The sequence below is a fragment of the Solanum stenotomum genome, chromosome 10 (assembly GCF_019186545.1).
Source record: "Solanum stenotomum isolate F172 chromosome 10, ASM1918654v1, whole genome shotgun sequence".
In the NCBI taxonomy this organism is placed as follows: Eukaryota; Viridiplantae; Streptophyta; class Magnoliopsida; order Solanales; family Solanaceae; genus Solanum; species Solanum stenotomum.
Window position 1 is genome coordinate 45,030,326 of NC_064291.1, and position 21,988 is coordinate 45,052,313.

Here is a 21,988-nt window from a genome sequence, read left to right on the forward strand (position 1 = left end):
TAGGTTGTTTTTTTTTTAATAAAATGGGTACTTGGCCGTCACGTAAGAATTTTTTTATTTAATTTTATTAAGTCAACTCTTAAACTTTACTATTCTTCTTGTCTATTTGATGTTTTAAACTTTATACGATTCTTCTTGTCTATTTGATGTTTTAACTATTTAAAACAAAATAATTATGTAAGAGTTTTTTGGCTTCTGAATCAGTAAATTCAAATCGCGTTCAGCAACATTATTACTATATCACAACCCATATTGGTAAGGTAAATTGTGTGTTTATGTAGTTTTTGGTATAGGGATAAGTTTTGATCTTAAATGCCACCCTGATTCAAATAAAGGCGGGTTCGAGATGATATTTTGATAAATTTGATTTTTAAGGGTTTGGTTCTGATACAAATTGTGTAGGTATTGTAATGAATATAGTCCCTTCGTTCATTTTTCTAGTTAATTTTAGATTTTGCATGACTCTTAAAAAATAGTGAATATCCATATTAATTGATATATAGTCTCAAGTCAATTGTCAACATGAAAGCGTAATAACTTAAATATTTTCCACATAGAGGTGACAAAACGTATAACTTGTACGAATTTTTTCATTTTCCAAATCGATCTGATTCATTCATTTGTAAAGCTATTTACTCGTGTCTTCCTTCTACAATTTCGAACTTTGTCCTAAAAGTTGATTGGTTCGAAGTGTGGCCTTGTGGGGTTCCAGCCTTATAATTGATGAAATTATCGGTCCAGTTATAAAATGAAGTATAAAAACTAAGATAATAAGAAAGATGGAAATAGTATTTGTAGTACTTTCTTTCACTTACTCTTGTCTCTTTCTTTGTTACAAGAATAGGGGTATATATAGTTGTATTACTTGTGCCCAAAGTGTTAATACATGGATATCATCTTGCCATGTATACACTTTGGGAACCAAGTATATCAAATGGCTAATTAGTATACACCACATAGCATTTTGTGCGTGTATTAATCTTACACCACTAAACATATTAGTGTGGACATCCAATTTACAATACTCCCCCTTGGATGTCCATGTCTTAATAGATAATGTGTCTCGTTAAAACCTTACTAGGAAAAACTTTATGGGAAAAATCCTAGTGAAGGAAAAAGAGTACACATATCTTGTAAGTTGTAATATGCATTGGTAGCTGCCTCATTAAAAACCTTACCAGGAAAATTCAGTGGGATAAAACCTCGACTAAGGGAAAAAGAGTGCATCGCGTATTATACTCCCCCTGATTAAGACATCACTTAACAACTCGAAGATGACGCATTTCAATCTTTATCTTAACTTCTCAAAGGTTGAAGGTTATAATGTCTTGGTGAATACGAAGTGTTAAACATCGGTTGCATCCTTCTTTTGAAGATCATGAATAAGAAGAAGAACTTTGATGAAATATATTTTGCTCAGTCTTCTTTGATGTATCCTCCTCTTAGTTGAGCACACGAGGCATTGTCTTCATATAATGTTGTTGGAATATCTCTTTTCGAAGGAAGATCACACATTCTCTGGGTATGTTAATTGATCTCAACCAAATATATATTTTGAAAAACACACAATTTGCGATCTTGTTGATGTAGACAAATTGCTCGTTCGATTTGTTAGCAGCAACAATCGAGCACTGACAAACACTTTCAGTAAAATTGACTGTCTTGTGGAATGATTTGAAATGACAGTATTTCCAAATGAAAATATATAACTTTCATGAGTGCAAACTTCATAATTTCCTGCAATTTCATGATCAATAAATCTTAACACAATTGGTCAGAATAATAATTTATATCGATATTTGATTAACTCTATTATCTCCATCGATAAGAGTGATGTTATATTTTGCATGCATACTAATAAAATTATTTACCATGAATAATAATAGCAGGATACATAAGTGCACCAATTGCACTATGACATGGTACTTTCTAACCATTTTAATGAGATCAAAATTGATTTTTATAATATGCGATCTTATAACCATTGAGGTATTATTCAATGGAATCGCTTTATAACCTTTTAAATCCTTCGGGGATTTTCATATAATATTTACTGTCTAGCTAGACATGATAATCATTCATCATGCATATTCAAGTGTTTCATGTATTGTCAGACTGATAGAAACCTCATTGCATCCACCTTGGGAGTATACATCTCCATACAATAATGTCAGGACTTTCACGAAAAATCTTTATTTTTCAATGCACAACCCGTACTTTATATTTTACGATTTTTCTTATCGCACAATAATTTATTTTTACCTCACTGACATTATATCTGGTATATGAACAAAATAAGTCCAAAACATCACTTTTTCAAGTGAATAGAGAAATACTTGAATTGTATTTACTTTGGCCAATCATTTATTTGTCAACTCTCGATAGATTTAATATCAAGATCCTCATCAGCATTTATAATTTTGAGCGCTACATTATATTCAAGATATCGTCGACGATTATTTGATATCGATTCTAATGTGACATAACTTATCAAGCTCACTTTATTTTTCATCATTTCCAGGTACCTGAACCTTTGCCAAGGTTTTTATAAAGTGTTATTTCATGGTGCTCTTTCTAAAGCACTTGCCTCGTTATTAAGACTATCATGATCATTTGCTCCTTTTCTTCTTCTAAAAGTTTTATCTTTCGAATCGATTAATTTATCACGCTTCAGGCATGCCATAAATTATGTCCTTCAAGGACTTTTCATTAAAGCATTTATAACTGGATTATAACATTGGGTCAGAGCGTCTGACAATTGACTTAAATTATCTCTTCAATGAGGATCATACCAATGATAATTCATTATGTATAACTTATTTTCCAGTTGCTTATCTCCCCCTAATGTTAGAGAATCTAACATTCACCCAACCTTATTTGGGGACTCATCTTTGTGCATTCCGTAATGGTGGAGCAATGAAATAATATATCGCACATTAAATTTCTAGATGAGTATTATTTGGTTTCTGACCCTGAACCAATTGTGATAGGGGAACCTTGTTGGCTTGATACGTATAAGTGTTGCTACATTTACACATCTCATACCAATTTCTTTTGGGAGTTTTGTTCTCATAACCAATGGTTAAGCTTTAATTGGAGGCATCAAATTTTTGCTTAAATCACTTGGATATATACCATCATTATCAATATAATTTTATAATTTGAAATGTGCTCTTGATTTATCAATTCGAGTAAATAACCTTTGCAAAAAAAATTAAATTGCAAGTTGATAATAAAGCACATGTGACCGTAACATATATGCATCTATATATAGTAAATGGTCCACATGACATGTGAACGAGCCCATATTCACCTTTTTATACATTTCAAAATTTCAAGAGATACAATCTCAACCTTAGCTGGTGCAATGATAATCTTATCATGAGAACAAACAACACAAGAGAATTCTTGAAGAATTTATTATTTCTTCTATATATATAACCACGTGAATTCTCTGTAATTTTTGTATCATATTTAAATCGGGATGGTCATCAACCGGCCATGCCAACTGATATTTATTTCAATAACCTTCTAGTTTATTTTGTATGTGATTCCATCATCATGCTCATACTTAGTTACCACAAACAATATGCAAATATGGATAATCTTTCACGTAAATATTCATAACCCACTTTGATGTAGTAATATGAAGATCTTAAATCTTTTCATATTTATAGTCTCAATATTTTTTTTCTTTGACTATTTCTTTGAAACTTAAAAAGTTTTTTTCGAGACTTACTACAATTGCAATATCATGAGCAATTTTATTTCTTTGGGTAGTAGCACATTAGCTCACCAAAGCTCACAATTAACATTGGATACTACCACATATTTCATAACATTGTTTGTGTGGTGACATCTCGTTCAAAGAGAAATTTATATCATTATTGTCATGGTCAAAATCATTACAAGCAAAACTTGTTTCTTGATTTACTTTTGTCATTAGAATCTCCTTCCTTTTATTTAATATCTGGCAAAATATTTTTGGTGCACAGAGATACATAACCAATGACAATTTTTATGGCAATAAATTATTTTCTTCTTTTGCCCTTTCGGTAGTTCATCATAAAACGTATCACAATATTTGTGATGTACTAAAAGTACTTGACCAATAACCATTTATACCAACATAAAATTTCTTTATTTCTCTTTAACCTCCTATAGGGGTGAGTTGTGGTATTTATTAAATCATACATGAGCATGTCTTTATTTATAATTTTCATCATCTCTTGACACATTCACTTTCAAGAATGGTCCACTTTTCATGATACTTATCACAAGTCACATTCTCTTCAAGGAATTGGCTATAATCATATATACATGCTTCATAATTATTCCTTTCATTATAAGTTCATTGTCATGATTTGAAATTTATCATATTCATATGACATACCTCAACATCACTTTTGAAAGTCAAGTGTATTACAACTTCTTCATCATTTTCTTTGATGGAGGATTTATAAACTTATCAAATTATTAGGTCTCATAACAAACATGTTTCTAATGACCTTTCATATCATTTTGATGACAAAAATTACCTTCACTCTTTAAAAGGTCATTTTGAGAACCCATAATGTTCTTTCTTTCACAATGATGACTATTATAAGTTTGTCCGTTCACATCCATATTCATATGTTTAATCATAAAATTATCTTGTCATCTTTCAAATTTTTAATGTATTGCTATCACATTCACTTCGAAGAATTGAGCATATTCAATGAGACGATCTTCACATTTCTTTTGTTTTATCAAGAGCTTATCAATTTGCCCAGTCATCTTGATATCATCAATATATTGCATTGGGACTTTAACCCAATGTGTTATCCATATAAAGGCGTGTTAGGCCAAAACACAAAGGGACTTGAACCCAAAATCTTATCATCATGGTGCATCTAGACTTTAATTGATGTCTTACCATTTTGGTGCGGTGAAATTCGACTCGACCGTCTTACCTCAATCAATGACATCATATATAGTTCAAAATAAAATTGATAGCCTTTAAAATATTGTATCTTTGTTATTAATAGCACAAATAAATTAAGTCATAATAACAGTTCAAAAGATCATATACAAGTTATTACCTTTGCTAAACGAAACAGAGTTGATCCTCATAGATGGCTCTGAATACTATTTTCAATTTAAAAGTTTTATGAGTAATTCACTTATTGAAAGATCAACAAATTAATTCTCAACATTGACTTCATTTGTTGCTAGTTAAGAATTTTTTTTCTTCAATTGTAATTCATAGATAAAGCAACTAGAGGAAAACACTAATAATCACAATAAATAAAATGATACCTCAAAATCCAAGAATTAAATACACACTTGATAAATGGACCTAATAAAGTCTACAAGTCAAATTGTCTCAATGACATGTAGCATATTTTATGAATTTCAAAAAAAATTAGCATACTCTTTTGCAGATGTATACAAATTAGAATTAATGTAATTAGTATTATGAAGGAAGCTTACCATAAAGCAAAAATATACAATTAGCTTACCATTGACAAGTTTGTTAATTGCAAACCTAAATGACATGCCAATGCCACTTCAAAGAATCTTTCATGATAGAAAAGTCCTTTTGATGATTCCAAAGGAAAATATAATACTTCTTCAAATATTAGTTTGCTTACCTTTTTAAAGCAACTATAAAACAAGTTATGTTAGTACATATAACATATTATAATAATTCAAGAAGTAAATGATTAGCTAGTGAAAGATAAACAAGTGTAAAATAATCAATGATGTTGATCAAAATTAATGTAGGTCAACATAAGAAATTTTAATACCTTTTCCTTTTTATTTTGATATGGATTCATTAAATCAACTATATCTCCTTTAAAAGCAATTATGTATTACTAGGTGATAACCACAACAAAGTATCAACCAAATTAAAAATTCATGTTATGCACTTTTAGTCTTCTAACGATTTCGGTGAGTTCAATTCTTTCAACAAGGTTATCAATTAAGTATGTACTAATTATCCTTCCAATATTTAGCTCAAAAATCCATGATAATATTAACGATAATTACATTTGACACATCAAACTTAGACTATCAAGTATAAGAAGACTTATATAGCAAAATATAATATACTCTATACTATTTATGTTTCGGCTAATCACTGTCGGGGATGCTCATAGATGAAGAGACTCGTGATGATAACGTGTTATAAAATGAAGTATAAAAACTAAGACAAGAGTAAGTGAAAGAAAATACTACACATACTATTTCTCATCTTCCTTATTTTCTTAGTTTTTATACTTCATTTTATAACAGGTCCTTATTTGTTGCATGATTTTTTTGCAACTTTGTCAAAGTTGGTATTACTTTGCAGATAAATCATAGAAGAAATATTCTACCTAAGTTTGATTTTCTTATGGTCACTGATAGGGTTGTTCATGGTTATGGTTAAAAAATTAAATTGAACCGCAATCCGAACTAAATCGATTAAATAATTGACATTTGGGGTGGTTTGGTTTTAAATTTTGAAAATTGATACTATTTGGTTTAGTTTTGATTTTACTAAAAAAAAATCACAAAAACAACCAAACCGAAAAGAGAAATTATATATAAATTTTTTATAATTATTTATATATTATTCATAAATAAAATATAAATATTTAGTTAAATTTTAAGTAGCTTAAGTTTTTAACTTTACCATTTTCTCAAGCCCAACACTTTAATTTTAACCCATCTATTAAAATCCTAAGACCAAGTCCACAAAAATTTCATTACTTTATCTGCACTTACCCTACCTTACATCACATAGTAACACATTTTCTAGATTGAATCACTTTATTCTTATAATAATAACTCTAGTGCTTAATTGAATCCACAATAGCTTTCATGTGGCTTGTCATGTACTATATGTGTATCTGTTTCTATCAAGATGTCTATTTTTTCAACAAATTTATTACTTTCAAATAAAAAAACCAAAAAAATTGAGCAAACTAAACCAAACTGACAATAACTTTTTCGTTTGATTTGGTTTGATTTGATTTTAGAAATTTAAAAACGAATTGTATTGGTTTGGTTTTGATTTTGACCAATAACTTATCCAAACCGAATCATGAACACTTCTAGGCACTGATGTCATTACCTACATCATCATAGACCATTATTCTCTATTAAAGGGCCATGAACTCACCAATTCAAAATATATACACCAAGATAGAGAAAAATTATTTAGAGAGCAAAGTGAGGTTCTCATAAAATATACAAGAAAATAGTTTGTGAAGAAAAATAGAGTGTGAACGATATTTTAATAAGATGGAAAATCAATAAGATGTTATTTCTTTTGAGTGTGTTGTAGTCACTTTGAGTATTGTATTCATGACTACACAATGTAAAAATTCATTATTATAGTAATATCAGTTACTACTCTTGATCCGTGATTTTTCTCTAATTTAAAAGAATTTCCACATAAAAATTTTGATGTCATTATTTTTCTATTTTTTGTTTACTGTTTTTACCGTATATATATTTGTGTTAGTCCACATTTCCTAACACAAAGATAGGAAAGAGTTTTGAAAGCAGAGACATAAATTACAAGGGGGTCTTGGTTGTTGGTTTGAATCCGGTTAAGCAATGCGTCATCTAACATATTGTTTGATTTTTTTAAGATACTTTAATACATTCTTTATGAGCTCATTCATCCAATTTTTTTTAATTGTTCACTCCGATCCTTCGAAAATATTAAACCTCTTGCTAAAATTTTTAAATCCGCCACTATTTTGAGAGGGTAAAATTTTATCTTCACAGGATATTCACGTCAAATTAACTATTTCGACTTATCAAAATTAAGTAATTTAATGAGAGAGGCAAGAAACAAATTACAAACAATTATTGATTAACTTGATGCAAACATGGGCTGGAGTAAGTTTAAACCCTGGGAACAAGTAATACGACAACAAGAAGAACCATTAAAAACGATTATACAAGTAATCATGTACAGTTAGTGCCAAATCCAATTGTTTTCCCTTCTAAATCATAAAGCACATTGAATCCACGCTGTTGAACAATACCAATAATGCTATAGCTTTCTGCTGCAGCAAAAGCCAAACAATTTAGTGTACCATTTTTCCTCCATATTGTTCCTTCCTTTGTCAAAATCACATCAATAGTATTCTCTTGCCCAAAATGGAATATAATCTCTGGAAACGCGATTGGTTCGATTAATCCCTCTAAGCTGTAGCAGGTATCCATTAGCTCATCGATTTCATCTAATAATGTATAACTTGACATGGACTGTCTAACAGCATCACGAAATGCAGAGTATACCACTTCTGGCAATCGAGTAATGATCGTTCCACTGTCTATAATTGTCCCTCGAGACATGAATTCAGTCGATGGAACATTGAGTTCGTTTCCATTTACACTTATACCAACTAAATCAATAAAGTATTTCTCTTGATCGATCCCTTGTACCATTGGTGTAAATTGATTTGTACAAGTATTAGATTTTTCTCTGGCTTTATCCCCAAATTGTATATCCGCACCACCACCATTTTCTGGGACAAAATAGCTAAACATTTGCATTGATGCACCACTTTGAGATGTCAATGACCATTCTCCTTTGCCAAGTCCAAGAATTCCAGCTGCATTAACAAAATTATCGCCATTGCCATCGTAGTTTTCAAGGCCACAACCAAATTGAAAGTTCATTATTGAACCAAAATCATCTATAGTGAGATTGTCACATCCCCAAATGCCTTTTACAAATGACTTATCATCATAAGAGGCATTAAAGGGAATTGTTAATGTATAATCGCACAATGATTTTGAAGGATCATACGGGGGATCATCTGAACTGCAACCTTCACTGCAAAATCGACAACGTACCCAAGTCCAACGGCTACCAGTGTCCACAATTAAACTATAATATTGTCGTGGTGAGCCCAGACTTATCTTTACGGTAAACAATCCATAATCAGCATTAGGATCATATTCATTATCAGAAAGAGTGTAACGATAATGATGGCGATTCTGTTTCTTATTGATTGAACGAACTCTAGCTTGATTCTTGTTTACAGGTAATTTGCCAGCTGATGGAGTTTTCGTCAAATTAGCATTTGGAGAACAACGATTTGAAACTCTTTGCGATCCAATTATTGGACCTATATAAGAACCATAATAATTTCATAAGCACCATGAAACAAACTCAATAGATGAATTAGGCAAATATTGCTACAAATTCAAAATTTAAAAAGTTTCGAAAGAGGGCTGCATGGTCATAACTCATAACTACAAAAGTGAATAAGAGAATACAAAATTGGATAGCAAAAATGATAGAAAACAAGTATGAAAAAAAGTCAATAACAATACCTATGATGTGGTTAAGTGTTACTAAAAATTGGCCCTTTTTTCAATACAATTTAAACTACGACTCAATTGATTGATTATCTGAACTTTTATCTTATTTTTAAGGGTTCAATTCCGCACCTTATAATCCTCTCTAAATTTCTCTTACCCCATTTTTTTTTAAATAGAAAAAAGGTAAATTAAAAAGTAGTTTGCTTACGCCTTTTTTTACAATAAAAGACTAATTTATCCAAACTTGTGATAATTGGTGGTAGGGGTGTAATGGTTTGTTTCGAGCATTATCTTTATGAATTTTATATTATATTAATTTCGGATTATCCTTTTATGGATCTAAGTTCAAGCAATCTTTCTTATACTGATGTTGAACATGACAAAACGAATCTTGTTTAAAAAAAATACCGATTAATCGATTCGATTGGATCGATTAATTTTTGAAAAATCATTGATTTACGCCCGAGGCATACACGAGCCGCGGAGCGAACCCTCAACTCCATTATATCGAATCACACCATAATAAACATATTATGAAATTATAGACTAGCTCACTTATGCTTTAATTTTATGCATGAGTGGTATGACAAAGTGACGGATACTTGTTGGCTACTCTAAACCATGACACACATATAAATGGAATTTTTTTAATTACCTGAGCTCTGGCAGTTAGGTTTTGGTTCCACCTGAAACTGAGGGTGAGGTGCTTTTTCTCCAAGAATAGGCACTACTTTTATTGTTAGGTAACACACGACCAAAAAGAAGCATGTTGTAGGAATATGTTTATACATCCAAGCCATATATGTGTAGAATGAAAGTATTCAAAACACAATTATTTTTTTTGTGTTGTGTGTTGTTGTGCTTTTTGACTCCTTCAATTTGTTTATTATAGGATCAACCACAATTTTATATACTTTAAAAGGAGAACAGGTCAATGCCTTAAGGACTTCAAAGTTTTTTTTTCTTTTCTAAAATTAGGGGCAGGGAAAATGAGAGAAATTACAAAATGGAGAATCGAACCATCACTAACAAGGTGAAAGCTAAGTTGTCAACCAACTGAACTACTAAGATATAGAGATGGCTCGACTATAAAGTCACTAAAGCAATGACTTGGGCGGCAACATATATATAAATATCATTAACTATTAACTTTGAAAAGAAATTTTTGGGTAGAAAGTATAATCACCTTATTTAATATGAAGATTGTTGTAATAATTGAGAAATGAAATAGTTTTTCAACTAATTGTAGTATCATTTTTTACATGATTATCTATTTTAATTTGTTGCTTCATTTATATCATTACAATTAACATGAACCAAATTATTATTTTTATAATTATCTTTTTCATTCTCCTTTCATTATTTTTATTCTCTTATAGTTGCCCTTTTTGAAGTCTCTCAAACAATCAAACATTTTACATTATGCATAATCTATTGTTGTCTATTTACAAAAGGGAAAAAGGACAAATATACCCTCGAACTATCGTAAATGGTATTCAAATACCTTCCGTCATACTTTTGGGACATTGGTGCCCCTGCCGTTCAAAAACTAGAGCATATATATCCTTTATACTAATGGACATACATGTGTCATAATCTTATCCACTGATCCGACATTTATCGACGGATAAGATTATGCCACGTGTCCCTATTTAGTCTTATGTTAGAGTGAAGAGCATATATGTTCTAGTTTTTGAACGGCAGGGGCACCAATGTCCCAAAAGTATGACGGAGGGTATCTGCATACCATTTACGATAGTTCGGGGGTATATTTATCCTTTTTTCCTTTACAAAATGATTGAATTTGCTTTTCATTGTGTTCTTCAAATTTTAAGCACTGCAACAAGTTGACACTATTTCAATTTCATTATATCAATTTATCAAATTCAGTGAAATACTATTTCGATATCATTATATCAGTTACTCAAATTCTTGAGTTACGTTTTATTATTCTAACTTTATATTACTATATTTTTGCATTGAAAACTTGCATTGTGTACAATGTGCGTACATTCTATCATTTTCAGACCTCACTTATAGAATTACACTAACTATATTATTATTATTATTATTATTATTATTATTCAATTTATATATATATATATATATCAACTCAAAAAAACTAAAACCTCTTTATAAAATTTTACTTTCGACCGCCAATCCTTTTGAAACGGTCTTGCTAAGATTCTCCAAATCTTTGGATCATTCTTCCTTTTTCTTTTTTGTTTATATACTTCTAGCTGTTGTAACCCGTTATTGACCAATAGCTGTCAAGATGGGGATTTTTTTTTGGAAGATTTCTAATATTTTTAAATAGTTTCAAATAAAAATTATTTGTGATGTACAATGAAGATTCTAACTATGTAAATTTCTATCACTTATTTATCAAGAACCTCTCAAATTGTGAAACAAAAATAAAACAATTAGAAGGTAAGATTATGTTATATCCTTCATGAGACATTAATTGATTGAACCTGATCAACTCTAACTTCTCTATCAATAAGCCTTAACTGTAACAAAAACTAACTTTTAGTGGCAATAAATATAGACATTAACAAAGAGTGTTCAAACTTTTATCGATATTAGTTAATTGTCATTGGATATAATGTCGTTATAAGTGTTAGAAACATTTACTAAAAAATGTTAATTATCACTAAAATATATATATTTAACACAATTAAGCTAACCATATTGAAAAATTTTTAGAGAAATAAATATCATAATGTCTCCATCAAGTGTTAGGGTAGTAGAGAACGTACCTTTAATTTAACCCAATTAAAATTGAAGACAACTAGGTCAGTCAGTCCACTAGTAATCCAAATTAATGGGGTCACTCTTTTGTCTTACAGAAAGCTAAGGTCACTGGAACCAAAATATACATCTATTAATTTTATGCATGGTGAAAATTTGCACATTTACATAAAGTCATTTTAGGGGTTCGAATTTCTTTAAAAGTTAAGTCTTAAAAAATAGGTATAATGCGAGATTTTCTGTGCTTTTAAATAGAAACACTCTTAGATATTAAAGAGTTGAGAAGAGAGTTTCCCCTTTTGCCCTTATTGTCGCTTCCTCGATTTTGACGAATTTCTTTTGTTGAATGCGCTAAAGTTCTGCAATTTCGATTGTCACTATTAATGCAATAGTAGGATAGTGTTTTATTAATCTATTTTGGAAGGAATTAATCCCAAACTTGAATAATTGTGGAAACACATTTTTCTGTGGCCTGTGGGCTTAAAACTTTAATGTTGTTATTTTTCTTGTTTCTTTTTATATTTTGATTACAGGAACAATAGTGTTAGGGGTGGAAGAGAGACAACTAAACTAATCTGAAATGTTATTTACGATATTCGATTTTCTTACTCTCACCAGGAAAGTTATTTTTTTATTTTTATGAACTTATTATAGTTTCTTTAAGAAAATATTTCTCAGAATATCTAATCAAGCGGATAGAAAAACTTTGAATTTTTTTTTATACCACACCATACGCTGTGTGGGAGGATTTTCATTTGGTTTATCTTCATATTAGATCCTTTGTTTAAGTATCTATTAGGCTTACATTTTAATTAGTTAATTAGCACTAGTTACATTTAAGCTGAAGTTCCACTGCAAATATGTAGTGAGCAAATTAAATACTTTATACCTATGGTTTAATTAAAGCTATGATAAAATCGAAGTCCCTATAAAAAAAAGTATGGTTAAATTAAAGTGTAGGTCTTGGTTCAAAGTGATGCGAAATGTTGAATTCACACAAATTTAGAAACTAAAATTTAAATTACGGTCTAAATTTTGTAAAAGAAACTGAAAATTCTATTAGTGAAATTTTATAGGATAGACTCGATAGGTTATTTTAGCGTCAAAATTAGGGAAATAGAAAAATCAACCTTATCAATCCCACCCCGACCCATTCCATCTCCATTACATATAAATGCTTTTAAAATAATATTTATTTACTTACGTATCAAACACTAGAAAATAAGTAAAAAACTTACTTACTTTACCAGAAAACATTTTCCTTCGTACAAAACAAAAAAAAAACTCAATCCCTCTCTCAATATATACTACAACAAATAGTCATCACAAGTTGCTTAATTACATTTCTATTATTATTATTATTATTATTATTATTTTATTATAAAATAACAAGTAGTAACAATTAAAAAGGATTACATGAAAAACGAAAATTGGCTCTGGCTGTGATCAGTATGTTGGACAATTGGTGCCAAATCCAATTCTTTTCTCTTTCAAATCATAAATCACATTCATTCCACGTTGTTGAACGCTACCAATAATGGAGAGATTATCCTTTGCTGAAGCAAAAGCCAAACACATTATTGATTCTGTTGGAGTCCACAGAGTTCCTGATTCCGACAAACTCACATCAATAGTATTTTCTTTTCCAAAATGGAATTTAATCTCTGGTATAGTAAAAGGTTTCTTTACTCTGTAGCAAGTGTCCATTAACGTATCGGTCTTTTCTAACAATGTATATCCCAACATGGACTGTCTAAAAGCATCACGAAGTGCAGAATATACCTCTTCTGGCAATTGAGTAATCACAGTTCCACTGTCTATAATTGTCTCTCTAGAAGTTAATATTCTCGAAGATACATCCAGTTTATTTCCAGCTACGCTTATACCAATTAGATCAACATAGTAGCATTCTTTACATTGCCCATCTACCAACTCTGTAAATTGAGTAATTGAACAATCGTTAGATCGATCCATCACTTCGTTCCCAAAATAAAAATTTCCCATACGACTACTTGTTATTGGGATAAAATAGCTGAACATTTGCTGCATTGAAGGAATTTGAGACATTACAGAGGAATTTCCTTTGCCAAGTCCAAGTATTCCATCCATTTCCTCGAAGTCACCTTCCATTTTTTGGCCACAAACAAATCGAAAATTCTGTATTTGACCAATATCACGATCATCATGGGTAAAAGTATCACATCCCCAAATGCCTTCTATAGACGAATTATCATGATAACCAAAACTGAATGAACCATTGCACCCGCTTTTATTATTTGTATGTGTCGATGATACTGAAGGATCATATAGAGGATTGTTTGATTTGCAACCTTTGGTGCAGGACTTGCAACGCACCCAAGTCGCTGGGCTACCAGTATCAAACATTAAGGAGAAGTATTGTCGAGGTGTGCCAAGACCTATTTTTACAGTATAGCCTCCATAATCATAATTACTAAGAACAGATGGAGCTTTTTTAGGTTTTTTGTTGATTGAACGAACTCTAACTTCATCCCAATTCATAAGTTGCTCGGAATCGGATGATGGAGTTTTAGCATTTGGAAAGCATGGTCCATGTCTTGATACGATTTTCAATTTCTGAGATCCGATTGCTGGACCTATAAGCAAATTCAATAGATGAAAAAAAGTGAAATAGCAAATAGGTGAATTTATGCAAGGGTAAAAAAGAGAATACAATTGGATAATTTGGATTGAAAAATTGAATGATAAATAAAAAAAATCAATAATACAACCTACATAGCGGTAAAGTACTAGTAATGACAAATAACCCAAAATAATAAAAAAATAACAGAAAAGGATAAAAAAAAAATGTTTTTGAAATTATGTGAAATTAAATAACACTTCAGTTAATCGTTTCGTCTATAAATGCTTTTGTAGTCTATAGTTCAATTCAAAAATACTTCTACGGTGACTAGTTTTGCCCAAAAATACTCATGTTATTACTTAATGGTCAAAAATATATTATTTCTTTTTAAAAAATATACATTTTATTTCTAATAAGAATATTTTTAAAGAACTCTATCCTTATCTCTTTTTTAAGAGTCACTTTAACTAATAAAATAAGTAGGAAATAATCTTTTTCTTCTTCTTAATCTCATTTTATTAGTTAAAATAGAATAAGTACAGATACATTTATAATCGATAATATATGTCATATATATAAGAATTATAGTAATTCAATCACTAATTTCATTTTGATAGCGCAAAATAAATTCAAAAAATAGAAAATGTTTGTATTTCTTAATATTTTTCGAATTGAAATTGGATAAGCATTTGCTAATAAAAAAAAGTTATTATTACGAAAAGAAAGTGTTTAAAAAGAAAAGGAATAATATATTTATTCAGAAAAGAACATTTTTGACTTATTAACTAATAATAAGGGAATGGTCATACCATATTACCAACAACAATGATATTTTAAAATTAAACTATTAACTGTAAGCATTTTTGTTCAGTGACATTTTTGACTTAGACACAAAATTTAGAAAATCAAATAAGACTTTAGAATATTGTATTCTTAAACTAAAAATACATATAATATACCAAAAAAATTGAATTGTAGTCTTAAATATACACGTGGAAGCTAGAACTAAGAAACTGTCAAACTAGAAAAGAAGACAAATTTTTTTCTAAACGAACTAAAAAGAACACTAAATAGTACACTTAATTAAAAGTTGAGTTATTTGCATAAAGGACTTCAAATCGAATAAATATACTTTCCCTTCTTTTTTTAGTGATATACTACATATTCTCAAAATTCTAAATTTGTCTCTGTTGTTTCTAGCAGTAGGTAAGAGTTGTCAAAATTAAGAGTGTAAATAGAGATTATAAAAAAAATAAAAAAAAATAGAGATTATTTTACCTGAGGTAGACTCCTGGCAGTATGGTTTTGGTAGCAACGAGCTGATATTAACCACCTTATAATGTGGTGGTGCTAAGTGATTTTCTCCAAGAATAGGCAGTATTTGGTCATAACCAAAATACACCAAAAAGAAAATAAGTTTATTGATCAAAGCCATAAAATGAGTCTCAAAATACAAATTTGTTTTTTGTTATGTGTTGTGCTGCTTCACTCCTTTAATTTATTATAATAACATTGATCATACCCACTATTTATATTACTAGAGTTGAAACAAAGGAGAAGAGGTCAATGATATAGGAGACGACTTCAAGTCTTTGCCATTATTCCCTTGGTTATAATTTAGGTAGTACCGTTCAGATTTTGAAAGTCAATTTTCTTTTAAAAATTGAACGTGAAATTTAGACATGAACTTTTTAATAGTATAAGTTACAATGTAGTTGATTATTCGATATATTTATAAAATAAATGAAAAAAATCGTGATCAAACAAAAATTTACTTTATTCTCCAAATTTAAAAAATGTCACATAAATTAAGACAAATAAGATTTTTTTTTTTTCTCTCTTTTAATGTTTTTCAATTTTCTGTCACCCGTTATTGACCAATCTTTCAATTATTTTCACGGTGAGGAGAGGAGAAGAACTTCATTTGAAGACCACTAAAAAATTTGGACGCTATATTTATCAAATATGAGGTTTATCATTCAAAATAACTTGTCTTAATATATATCCAATTTTTTAAAAATTTATCAGTAAATTTTATAATATTTGAATTATGAATCATTTCAAATGAGTACATGAATATATGTTAAAGTATTTTTTTATCAGATATTTTCAATTCAGATTTTGAAAAAAAACATTTACTTTTATTCTTAAGTGTTCACTACATAAAAAAATTAACTCTTTATATACATTACAACAAAAAACAATTTTTACCATCGATAAATATATACATTAACACTTACCAAAAAAGAATATACACATTAACAAAGAATGATATAGTCTTTACCGACATTCGTTTATTGTCATTTGATCCAGTGTCGCTATAGACTTTAGAGACATTTACAAAGAATGTTAAATGACGCTAAAAAGATATTTTTAGTACTAAGCTATTATCGTTAATTAATTACAACTAACAATTATTTTGATATAGTGATAATATTTTGTTTATTTTTAATTACAAGGCTGAAGCATATTGACAAATGGAAAATAAATATTAAAATATTCATATTACATAAATTGTATCCATCAAGTGATAAGAGTAGAGTAGAGGACTTTTACCAATTAAAATGTAAGACCAGGTCAGTCCACTAGTAGTCCAAATCCCAAATCAATGGGGTCTCTCTTTACTGTTCAAAAGGTCACTGAAATCAGAATATTCATCTAATTTCGAGGTGGAAATTTGCCATTTTATTACAATGAAAAAGTTCACCCCATATTTTTTGAAAACTTGATGGAGTATTTGGTACATGACACATTTTTTTAAAAAAATTATTTTACTTTCTTTTTTTTTACAGTGTGACAACCAATTTAGTTATATAGATAGATAAGATGTACGCACTCGGCACTGCATCAAAAACAATTTTTAGTGACGAGAGGGAGTTGCTCAAATGGTAAGCACCTCTCACTTCCAATCCGAAGGTTGCAAGTTCGAGTCACCAAGGGAGCAAAAGGGGTGAAAGCTCCTAGGGAGGATATTAAAAAAAAATTAGTGGCGTAAACTTTATGCCATGGTCTAAAGTTTTCTGTAAGGTCAAATTCACACAAATTCAATAAGAAACTGAACTATAGTTCAGTAAAAGATTTATATTCAAATTCAATATCGATATCATGGAGTTGGTGTCATATAGTATAAATAATAATGATAATAGCTTAATTGTGACTAAATATGTTATTTTTTAAAAAAAAATTAACACTTTGTAAATGTCATAAAGTGTATAGTGACATTATATTCAATAACAATTAACTAGTATTGTAAAAACTTTAATATTTTTTGTTAATCTAGATATTTATTGTCGCTAAAAGTTAGATAATGATCTGCCTTAAAAAGGCCATTTGTGAAAAATCATCCTTCTATGAATATTTTTACAATAATAATTTTTATTTATATATCAAACACAAGAAAATAAGTAAGAAATTTACAAATTTTTCTATAGAATATTTTTCTTTGTAACGAACGCATCCTTATCGTTTGTTTTCATCATCAAATACATAACGATTCAAAATTAGTAACACTGTAATCTTTCTAAGATTAAAAAAAAATTGGAACTTCGAATATATTACCGAAATAAGAAGAGAACTATTTATGATTAATCCTCGACATAACCACGTAAATTAAGTTTTATTTACATGGATATTTACAGAGACAGGAAAATAAATAATTAATTAAATATCATAATGTTCGTACTATATAACTTTTAATTTTGACGACCCAATTATAATTGAAGAGTGAAGACCAGGTCAATGGCTAGTAATAGTCCAAGTCTTTTATTGAAACCAGAACATACGTCTATTTTTATGGTGGAATTTTCCCCTTTACTATTCCACATATTATTTTATCTCCTTTTCTTTCCTAGACCATATAAAGTTGTCCTTAACTAACATAGGGTGTATTTGTGGTCGTGGTGAGACTATTTTATCTTTAATGAAAAGTTTTGAGTACGAGTTTTAGATATGAACAAAGTATTTTGGGAGTGATTGGGCCTTGCAGTTAGGGGTGTGCACTATTTGGATTAAACCAAAAAATCAAACCAAATTCTAATTTGGATTGTTTTTATTTTTTGTTTTTTGGTTTGGTTTTGAATTAATAATTTACTTTGTTAGATTTTTTAGTATGGTATATATATAGAGAGAGAGAGTCTGTTATTGTCTTTCATTATGCTTTAGTTTATGTTTTTTGTTTGGACATCTATAATTGATATACTCTTAAATATTGTGTTTTACGTTTTACTTGTGATTTATATATAGATATATTCAATTGCAAACATAACTTTGATTATGTTTCTAATTATTGCATATTCGAGTAACCAAATTGAAAAAAACCAAACTGAACCAAATTTATTTTGATTCGAATTGGGTTACACTTCTTCAAAATCAAAAATCGAAAAATCTAAACTGAATAGTACAAAATCAAATCGAAAAATCAAAGCACAGTCCTACCTGCAGTGCACGATCTGATTTTAATCGAACCTCTAATGTAGGCTCCCGACCCGGCAACACCGGATGGGGGGGGAAAAAGTTGTCCATTTCTTTCCTAGACCATAGTTTTGAGTTAAAAAATCTTTGCATTGCATTGAGAAGAAGTTTTTAATGGGTCAGGTTGTTTGGTTTGTGAAACAATAACAATAGGATTATTATGTCAGAATTATAAGTAGGATTACTTTGTTGATATATTTTTATTGATAGATTAGTTTATTGAGTTAAAAATGAAATTATAGGGTTTGATATAAAATATGTAATTTGTTGCACCCTCGACAAATTTGTATTTGTGTTTTCAATTTTAACCTTAACTTTTTTGAAGGATTAGCTCACGTTACTAATTACCGCATAATAATACATTAATCTGGAATATGACTAGTAAAGCTTGTTTTTCGTACTTTGAATAAGAGGTAGAGAAAATATTTGACCAATCGAATATGAAAAAAATGAAAAATAATATCTAAAAAAATTTCATATGATAATATTATATTTGTGTAGAGATATCAGATAAATAGTTTCACTATAATTTATGTCGCCTTTGGTTGGTGGTATAACCAAAAAATATAATAGACGCAACATTCTATTGACGGCATTAAATAATATTTATATTATGTTATGTAAAAAATTATGTATTATTTATAGGACGTAAAGTATAAGTCTCTAAAATATAATGTGAGGATGTGTATATTTACAGTACGGGAATTAAAACATTAAAGGGTTGTTTGGTAGAGTATATTGGAGAAAATAATGCTTGCAATTAACTTGATGTATTATTAGTTCCTTGTTTGGTACACTTTTCTAACCTATGCATAACTAATGCTTGTATTAGTAATACACTCTATTGTGTATTGAAGAGTGTATTACTAATACCATTTATTTCTATGCATTAGTAATACAGTGGGTTCTAATGCATGCATTAACATTATTAAAGACACAATTGCCCTCAAAAACTTTTTTTACATCCTTTCCATTATATTTGTTGAGGGTATTTTTGTAAACAAATATTTTTTTCTAAAAAAACTATGTAATGCATAATATTTTTAGTACACCAAACCAAACATTGCATAAAAAATATCTTATCATAACTAATGCAAGCATAAGCATTACTAATACACTATATTTTGCATTATTCTTATACACTCTACCAAACAAAAGGACAAAAAATCTTAAAATAAGTAATTCATGCTTAAAATAAAAATCTTACATTATTGTTTCATGCAGACAAAAGTTCAGCATTATAAACTCCACTAACTAACATGTAAACCAAGACCTCTAAGAAATCATAGAAATTAAAGTCTAGTAGTAAGGATGATTTTTCGGGCCATTCAAATTGAATGTGAAAACTTCGATATAAAATTTCGGAAAAGTAATTTATTTATATGAATATTTCTATCATATTTAGTAATCTTTTTTATAGTATGAAATAATTATATAGTGTGTCATTAATTAATAATCACATACCTGATTTTAAGTAAGATACACTTTATATATATATGTGTGTGTACTTTGCTACCAGATACATTCTGAAATATCGATACATAGGGAGAGATCGGTGATTGAGAGAGAAGAGGAACGAGCAAGATAAAAGGGAGGCGAGTGAGAGAGTAAGTGTATCCCAGATACATGTAAATCACTAGATTGATACATTCTGGAATACAAATACATAAGAGAGAGGCACGAGAGAGAGGGAGAGAGGTGAGAAAGAGAGGAGAGGTGTGGGAAATATAAGAGAAAGACGAGCGAAAAGTCAGTGTATCTCATACACATATGAATCACAATTGGATACCGTGTATCTAAAATACATTACACCTAATTTTAACTCTATGTATCCAGAGATCTAAATCTTACACAAACGATACTTTTGAAAAGTGTAAATTTCATATATGACATATATTATAGTACTATTTTCAAGCTATAGCAGTAGATTTAGACTTCCAAGTTATATCATTAAAAATTTCAGGTTATAACTAATTCACAAAAAAAAAAAAATGATTTTATTAATTGGAAAAAACTTAAAAATAAAATAAAAAGATAAACGAAAATTTAAAAAAACGAAATTAGAAATAATAAAGTAAAAAACTGAAATTGTGGCCTGTAATTTAATTTGAACTTATTGTAGATAATTAATGATTAGCATGAAATAAGGGATCCAAACAAATTAACAATATTTTTTATCCTTAATTCATTCAAAATCAGTTAAATAAAATAAAAAAATCAGATCATATCCTTTTTTTCTTCAACGTTTCTCTCTCTTAATTCTTCAGCCTAAAAAATTACCAGAATCGAGTAATTGAAGGTTTTTCCATTGAAAAAAATTGATTTTATTGAGATGGACAACTACTTATCAATTCTAATTAAACATGGTGGAAGATGGGATCCTTCGGGTTAGTATTTATCATTGTTTAGTGTTTGTTTTTAAATTACATTGAAATGAAAAAAAAATTATTAAACTGTAAATCATCTCTATGTTTAAGATGATATCATTACTTGTTAACTGTTGTGAAATGTATAATATTAGTGATTTTCTGTTTTTGTGTATTTTTTTTCTTAAAGTATAAAGTAATTGTATATTTATGAATGAATTTAATAGAATTATTGGAAAGAAATTTGTAAGAAAATGTGTTTCGTAAGATGTAAAAAAAGTTATTTGGATTTTTGACGAATTGTATAACAAGTGTTTTAAGTTGGTATTACATTATAAATTTTAGTGTGTTATATTAGATGTTGTCATTTCTGAAGTAATTATTGAGTTAGAAATGAATTATTTGGTACGATAAGATATAGATATTTGTAATGTATGATTATTTGTATGAAATGTGTATTAAGTGNAATAAGGGATCCAAACAA

At 29.1% G+C, this 21,988-nt stretch overlaps 2 protein-coding genes across 2 annotated transcripts; both read right to left on the minus strand.

Annotated features, from left to right (window-relative positions):
• Positions 1–7,835: 7,835 nt before the first annotated feature.
• On the minus strand, positions 7,836–10,272 carry LOC125842047 (aspartyl protease AED1-like). Its single transcript, XM_049521244.1, has 2 exons — positions 9,971–10,272; positions 7,836–9,119 (listed from the first exon to the last, which is right to left on the minus strand). Exons 1-2 carry the CDS (start codon positions 10,113–10,115, stop codon positions 7,948–7,950), a joined length of 1,317 nt encoding a protein of 438 aa, XP_049377201.1. The 5' UTR covers positions 10,116–10,272; the 3' UTR covers positions 7,836–7,947.
• A 3,159-nt stretch (positions 10,273–13,431) lies between these two features.
• LOC125841968 (aspartyl protease family protein At5g10770-like) lies at positions 13,432–16,163 on the minus strand. Its single transcript, XM_049521156.1, has 2 exons — positions 15,947–16,163; positions 13,432–14,681 (listed from the first exon to the last, which is right to left on the minus strand). The coding sequence occupies exons 1-2, from the start codon at positions 16,101–16,103 to the stop codon at positions 13,513–13,515; spliced, it is 1,326 nt and encodes a 441-aa protein (XP_049377113.1). The 5' UTR covers positions 16,104–16,163; the 3' UTR covers positions 13,432–13,512.
• Between the last annotated feature and the right edge of the window lie 5,825 nt (positions 16,164–21,988).